Genomic DNA, 7,500 nt, shown 5'->3' with positions numbered 1-7,500 from the left:
AACTTCGTTCGCTGCTGCCAATTGCAGCCAGGCGTGAAATGCTTCCACCTCAAAAAGCTTCAAAGGAAGGCGGGGGAGGATTTGCAGAAGAAGAAAAAAATGGTGATCGATGAATCAACCCACCGGAAGGCAATCGAACACGCGCAAGGTCAAACCGCCGTGCACACAACACTTTCACGCTCTAATTCCATTCGTTCTGGTCCTCCACCATAAAAACGGCTAACGAGCAATCGAACGAGTGAGCATAAAAAAAATGGAAGGCTCACGATCATAAACTATCCACGCTGCTCGTCTGTCGCCATTAGGGGCCACGTGCTAGAACCCCTTCCCGGTGCTTCATACGTGCGGTATTATTCTGATGAAGCAACAAACGCACGCCACCAACAGGAAAGCAGCGCAGCCATTAGGCACAAAACGCGATCGCGGTTCATGAAAGGCGCTAAATGCAAACGACGACATCGCATCGTCTTGTTTCGATCTTTCGATGAAGATATAGCCGCCCCGTAGATCGTTTGCGACCAGCTCGCGTGTGTTTTGAAACTACTGTGCCGTTAATCGATCTGCGGTATTGCGGCAGAATGCCGTTAACACCTCGCGGATGTTTAGAATATGATGGAATAGAAACTTTATGAGCACCGTACCGGAGATAATGTTGGGCAATACGGCTCAGTATGATTGTTGTTTAGCGTAGCAGCATAAATGCAAAACTAGGCCATCTGTTTTCTCCGATGCAGCGGACCAAGCGGATGACTTGTGACTCGAAACTCGTCAGCAAATTCGCCTCAGTGATCTGAGGCTCAGACGTGCTCAGCAGCAAATGGCGATATAGTCATTACAGGTGTTTCATTTTTGGCGAATGATAAGTAGCAATTCAAAACGAAACAACAACAAAACACACAGTGCACATCCTTGGCACCATAAAGTGGCAAACGCGCGTATGAGGTTACACGGCGTGGCCCTCGCTGCGTCAAGTACACACATTCTGTCTGTTCCGTTTGCGAGCTGCAGCTACCAGCTGCGCCATGCTCACTGGTTCCGATCGATGCCATCGTTTGCGTAAGCAAGAGGGCCAGCATAAAACCGCCAGCCAAATCGGAAAAGGGGGGCAGCGAGTGCGCGCTTGAAGGTTGCAAACGGAACCGCATCGCACGCACTAGCGACGACAGCGCCGCCGGTTGGTGCTGGTATTGAAAGCAAATTGAACAACAATCGCAATTGTGGAAGTGTGGATTGCTAATTAAAGAAGTTAATTCTAAGGTGTACTGAATGCGCGTAATGAGGTCGTCATGTCGAATGGCTAGCTATTAAGAAATTGTGCTGGTGAGTTGCATCTTGACCGCGCAATCGCAAATAAACCTTCTCTACAGAAATCTGAGGAATTATCTAAAACACATTTCAAATCGGAATGCAAGGTCTCGCCCGCTTTGGCCACTCGCTGCTAGTGAGTTCATAGTGAAGTGGTCTAGCAGAGCCTAAAAATCTGAAGACCGTCTTCAGATCTACGTTCGCTGCCGCCTTAGGCTCCGCGTGACCATGGACGATACACGATGATCCATCTCGAGAAGCCGCGGAACCGCTGGCCGACAAGACGGGTTTTGAACGGAAAGGAAACGGATGCTGGTGGACGTCAAGTACAACCACTCGCATCTCGCAGCGCACGGTCACCAGATCTACGCCCAGTGGCGTAGTAGATCGGTCATTCGATCGTGTGACACAACCTCGTTGTCGGTGTGTGTCTGTGCGAGCGGTCGGACGAGCTAACGGCATCGTGCGTAGCAAGCGACGACTTGGCGAGTACCGTTCTTGGCTAGCAGCGGCTTCAATGATGCTCCCTCGGACGCGATGCTCGAGATCTCGAGTTGACCGACCAACCAACCGACCGAACGATCTTCTCTTCTTCTTCCCCTTCTACTCTGGGAGCTCATTCTGGCCGTGGCGATGTATACCGAGTCGCCTCGTGCCTGGACCGAACCGGAGACACCTTTTCCGTTAAGTGATGCTGATGATGATCAACGCAGACACCAAACGATTGAAGCAGAACAGACGCTCCGGAGGGGGGAGGGCGTTGAGATTGCGTAGAGGCAAGGCATCGAAACTACTGGAATAATCATCGACCACTGCGTTCCTACACGCGTTTGCGAGCCTTGTGGCCAGTGCCAGTACTCGATGGACTCTTCTACTAAACTTCGACTCCAAAACCCTAGCGCCTAGGCAGCCAGAGCATTTCCATTCGTACAGAAGAACCTCGCCCCACCGGGTCGTCGGTCTGGTGACTGACCTTTCGGCATGTGTTGAGTGCATCCACACCGCACGAGCGCGCGCGCGATCGTCATTTATAGAGGCCGGAAGAGATTTTACTTTCAAATAGCACTCTGGCGGTGGCACAGCGTAGTCGCTAGACCTCGCCGCGTTCTGGACTGGAGGAGGTCCAGCAAAAAGCACCGAATTAATTTATAACCACAACGGTCGCGCCATGGTAGGACAGTTGTCAGGCAGATATGTGGTTTAGCTTGTAGTTTCCTGTTCCTGTCCGGCTTAGGCTAACAAGAGACTTTGAAGAGCGACACTTATGACAGGAGAATTCGTTCTGAGTACCCAGCGGGAATGCGACAGTTACAACTGATGCCCAAGCGGGACTTTGTCCCGGAATGCATATGCATTGCATTAGAGAACTGGGTGAGCAACATCTGTACTGGACCGTATATCGTTCTCATCGTTGTGATTCATCTAGGCGCCTGCTTTGTGTCGACAGATCGACAGCTGGGTATTTCTGCTTCGAACGCACACTTCGATCATGCTGGCAATGCTTCGATTCGATATCGTTAGTACAAGTTCCATAACACAGGAGATTCCCCCCGACAAATGGGGAATATCCTTTACAAATACGACTCATAATAAGACATTCCAGCTTCTAATTTGCTAACTTCTACCAACAATTCCTATCTTCTAACCACATAACCCGCCCAGTACTTACCGTAAGGTCGTGTACACTCGCCGTTATTCGCACGTTCTCTCGTTCGCTACTAATCAGCGGAGCAGAACTACTATACTTTCCACTTTTTCCGTATCACACCATCTCTCACTGTATCAACTAACTGAGTATAGGTTTGACTCACTTGAGCAGATGATATCGCCTGATATGCCTGATATTCCTGACTCTGCGCACAACAACCTCAATCACACAATCGAAGTATGCGAGGAAGAGGCGCGCAACTTCAGGACAAATCTGCTGCTGAAAAAGAAACAAACGATGGTTGAAGTGAAGTGCAACTACACGCCCGGAACACCATCACCAAAAGATGAGTAAACGCGTTACAAAAAAAAACAATCGAAATAAAGCATCATCTTCACTTCACTAAAAACAGAAAAACCGGCCACCATGTTTAGCACGATGCGATGCCATGGCATGCCCGACTCTTCCTATAATTGGGTCACCAAGGGAACGAACGCGAGGCACCAAACTCGTTGGAGGCCTGCTGCTTTGCTGCGATAAGCACTCTCGTTTGTGTTTACGTTTGCGTAGTTCCAAATCACCAAAAAACTGATCACACGTTTCCTTCTAGAATTCATATGTGCGTTCCACAGTCCAATAGTATGTCTCTCGCACAACCACGCCGAACTATTCTCAACCAAACTATTCCCAAAAACTTCACTTGCTGTTCTGCACTTTTACCCACTTGTGGCAGCTCTGGTGCAGCTGACTCTAGATCGATGTTGATCGCGAGACCGCCGGTACACGAATGATTTAATGAATGAACGGCGGTGCTGCACCAGCAGCAGCAAACCCCAAAACTGGTGTCCACAAGGTACCCAAACCAAACAAAAGCGCCCTTTCCACCCACCGTTACTCCGGCGATGGTGCTGCACGCGGCTTCGACGGACCACGAAAACGCTCTGACCGAGTCGTGTCGAATGCGATGCGCTTGGCCCCAAGTACCAGAGATTAAACGAACACACACGCTACGAACGAACGAACGAACGAACGAACGGGCGAAACCACGAACGCACGTGCTTCGTCCCTTCTCTCAAACACCAGCACAACTGTCCGTTCTAGCTGTACGATGGTTTGGGGGGTATTGGGTTGCATTCTATGCATTTTTATGCACTGTCGCTTATGTTGTGGTCATCGCGTGCCCTGTACTTGGGGAGTGTGCGCGAAGAATCTTCATATCTTGCTCCCCTTATCCCCATGTGTAGTCGGACTTTGACCTAGGAAGACATGTCGGTGCGATTTGTTTGACCTGTTTAATGTCGGTATCGAAGAACACTTCCGACATTCTCTGGTGAAATAGCGCCGAGAGATGGGAGGGCGTTTATTTAATTTTATGAACACTAACCCACACCCACCAGATGGCCACAGCTGGCGAGAATCAGTGTATGAGGCTGCGGTAAACGCGACGCAGAATGAAACCAGAACGGATGAGGCAGCTGATGGATGGTTGGATAACAACGGATTCGTTCTGCCTAGAGAACTGCAGCAGCAGCAGCGCCAAACAAACACGCGGACGGACAGACGGACAGAATGGCAGGATGGCTTCGCGCACTGTTGCCGATTGGAGCATCAACTCATTTCTATTCCAGTCGCACAAAGCTAGCCAGTAGCCAATCTGCGAACTCTGTCCGCGAGGTCAACGATCTGCGGCGCAGCTCGTGGCAAATCTTTGTGGGTGGACGGCGTGATGTTTTGTGTCTGCTGGAACGGCGTTGCGGCGTTGTCTAGGGATAGCATCCACCTAGAAAGTAGAAGAAAACTACATAAATTTGGTGCACTTCCAGAACGAACGAATTGATTTTGTTTTTCGATCATTTGTAGCCGCAGGCACCGAATTGTTGAAAGTCCTGCTACTCATTTCCTTTAATTCAAATTCCTCTTTATTGTTCTCTCGTTCTACTGGTTGAAATGGCTCCAGAAGTTCTCCTATTTCTTCGAATAAACAATGTTTTAAGCCCATATTTTGCATCCACCAAAAACTGCAAGCATGGAGACTAAAAATCATATCGAACATTTTAATTTGAATTTTGAAAAGAATCGACCCATGTAGCACCCGCTGGTTACGTTTGACATTTTGGCGTGTTTGTTTACCAACGGCAACGTGCGCGCAAGTGCCGGTAACGTGTGATCGCTGACCAAATTCCTCGTTGAAATTCAGCCAATTTTACCCCTTAAGTAGTAGCGTTAGTAGCAGATTAACAGACGCAGGATGGCGGCGGCATCCTCCAGCCTCCAGTACGATGCGGCCATCGGTGGTAGCGTGGAACTGCCGAGCGAAATCGATATGGTACGGTTTGCGGAGGAGCGGCGCGATGAGGTGTGCCTGATGATCCGCAAGATGGCCAGCAACGAGCACCAGCGCAAACTGATGCACCAATCTCTGCCACTGCACATGCGACGCCGTGCCATGTCGTACAATCCGAAGCGATTGCCCCGCAAGTTCCGGGCCGTACACGTGGCCCAGTTTAGCAAGAGTGGTGTCTCGGAGAAGAAGAAACGACCGTCACGCCGGTTCCGGCGCAAACCGCACAATCTGCTCAAGGAGTACGAACGACGGAAGCGAGCGTTCGTGTGGCTCGAAACGCACGTTTGGCATGCCCGCCGGTTCCACATGGTGTCCCGCTGGGGCTACAAGATACCACAAACGCCCTGCAACAAGGGTTACCGGTCATCGTATCGGGCCACCTCAAAGCACGCCCTGCTGCACGATCTGTCCTACGAAGGCTGTGTGGAGGTACGGGGTCCCGAGAGCACCCTTTTCGATGGCCTCCGGCGAATGGGCAGCGAACGGGTAGGGCTCACGATGGCTGCGAAAGCGTACGGTGCCGGGACACGCGCCGGTTACGTGTGGCTGTTCGAGGATGGCCATTATCCGTATGGTTGCCTCGGTAGGGTACGGTTCGTGTGGCGTGCCACAGTGGCCAATGATCAACGGGGCCGCACAGTTTGGATCTTTGCACATCCCAGCTTCTACCGACGACTCGTGGAGCAGCTGGTTAGCATCTTTGGGCTGAAGAATGCTCTTCGCGAAACGGCGGATACACTGGAAGACATTACACGCAATCCGGCCGATATACGATGCCCACGGTACAGCACCAGCACTGCCGCTGGAACAGTGGAAGTGATTGAGCTAAAGGATACCCTCAATCGGTTCCATCTGACGGGCCCACTGGCACAGGCCACACTTGCCAAAGCGTTAAAACTATACCAAGCCCCAGAACAGACGGCATCATCACCCCAGCACTGGTTCACTGACTACTCGACACCAAAATCATTTCGTAAAATCCTCAACCACCAGACAGCCTACTGGGATGCCGTCAAGGATCTCACGTCACCGGGTGAACTGTCTCCCGGTGAAGCGATCGGTCTTGTGATCGAAGATCCCCGCCTTAATCGACCTCAGCGACGTACGAAAGCGTTACCTTCGCGGATCCAGGCTCGGTATGCTGCGCTGGCCACCGATGATGGGCTACTCGCGCCCACCACCAACACATGCTTCTCACCGCTATGGGACGAAACGATCCGGAACCGAATCACGGAAGAACAGAAGTCAACGCACGAACTGAACGTCATGCGCAGCCGTGAAGCGCTGGTTCCGGGGGAACGGTGCGCCTCGGAAGCGTACCTACAACCCGTACCGATACTTCTTCTCCAGACACCGGGCTCACAGGATGCCGCTTACAAACGGCTTGGCTATGGGTCGGGCTGGGATGTGATTGTGCCCGCCGGTTACGGACTACCGCTCTGGCACTCACTGACACGCTGGGGTGCGAAAGCGGCCGGCCAGAAGGAACTGGAAATGATTGCCATAGAATCGGGGTGCGATCGGTCCGGTGTGCCCGATACGATTCTTGGACGTACCGAATCCGCTACCGCCTACCAGGATGCAGTGGCACGGTACTTCCGCCGGCCAAACAACCGGCGAGTGAACTACACGAAGCTAGCCATCGCATCACCATTCCGTTGCCCCTGGCAGCAGCTCGTACAGGAGTGGAACCGAAGCAAGGAAGAGATGGGAAGCGATACCAGTCCGACTCAGTTCTTTGTGCTGCGCGATCGAGACGCACTGGCCAAACTGCGGTTAGCGTTCGAGCGTAAGTTTAATCTTCGCTCCATCAATCTACCCCCGGATGCACTCGTACCACTGCTGCTGACATTGAAAACTCGTGGCAATCCGGGTGAGAATGCTCTCATCTGTCTACCGAAGCGGGAGGACTTTCGTGCCAACCGAGTAGCCCGTATCGGGGGTGATCATAGTCCAGTGTACACGGAACCACTTCGCAAGGATCCTCACGAGCACGAGCGCAAAAAGCTTCGGACGGAACACCTGCGAACGTTGAAACGCTTGCGACGGCAACGGGTACGTGAGAAGAAACGCCGTCAGCGGACTAACCCCGGGCAGTTGGTGAAGATCGCGGCCGCCAGCAATGCGGTGCGTGTGCGGGAACAGCTGGAGCGGATGGCCGAACTGTGGTTACCGGGTAAACCGGCGAACGGGATACGGAACC

The 7,500-nt window shown here is 52.1% G+C and overlaps 2 protein-coding genes across 6 annotated transcripts in view; one reads left to right on the top strand and one right to left on the bottom strand.

The window, feature by feature from the left end:
* LOC126577342 (ATP-binding cassette subfamily G member 4) overlaps positions 1–3,887 on the bottom strand; it is a 21,799-nt gene extending 17,912 nt beyond the window's left edge. Inside the window, exons 1-2 of one of the 5 annotated variants that reach the window (XM_050238874.1) lie at positions 3,843–3,887; positions 2,975–3,229 (exon numbers count right to left, since the gene is read on the bottom strand). The gene's annotated coding sequence lies outside the window, so the exon portion shown is untranslated. Of the gene's footprint in view, positions 1–2,974; positions 3,233–3,673; positions 3,735–3,842 lie in introns of those variants that run through there. The other 4 variants (XM_050238872.1, XM_050238873.1, XM_050238875.1 and 1 more) reach the window with 4 other exon arrangements.
* A 1,217-nt stretch (positions 3,888–5,104) lies between these two features.
* LOC126574939 (ribonucleases P/MRP protein subunit POP1) overlaps positions 5,105–7,500 on the top strand; it is a 2,694-nt gene continuing 298 nt past the window's right edge. Inside the window, exon 1 of the mRNA XM_050235358.1 lies at positions 5,105–7,500. This exon is cut by the window's right edge and continues 298 nt beyond it. Coding sequence (XP_050091315.1) covers positions 5,202–7,500 — 2,299 coding nt within the window. The 5' untranslated portion in view covers positions 5,105–5,201.

This window comes from Anopheles aquasalis, chromosome 3, assembly GCF_943734665.1.
Source record: "Anopheles aquasalis chromosome 3, idAnoAquaMG_Q_19, whole genome shotgun sequence".
Classification (NCBI taxonomy): domain Eukaryota; kingdom Metazoa; phylum Arthropoda; class Insecta; order Diptera; family Culicidae; genus Anopheles; species Anopheles aquasalis.
The sequence above is the reverse complement of the archived record's forward strand: the minus strand, read 5'-3'. Positions and strand labels throughout refer to the sequence as shown.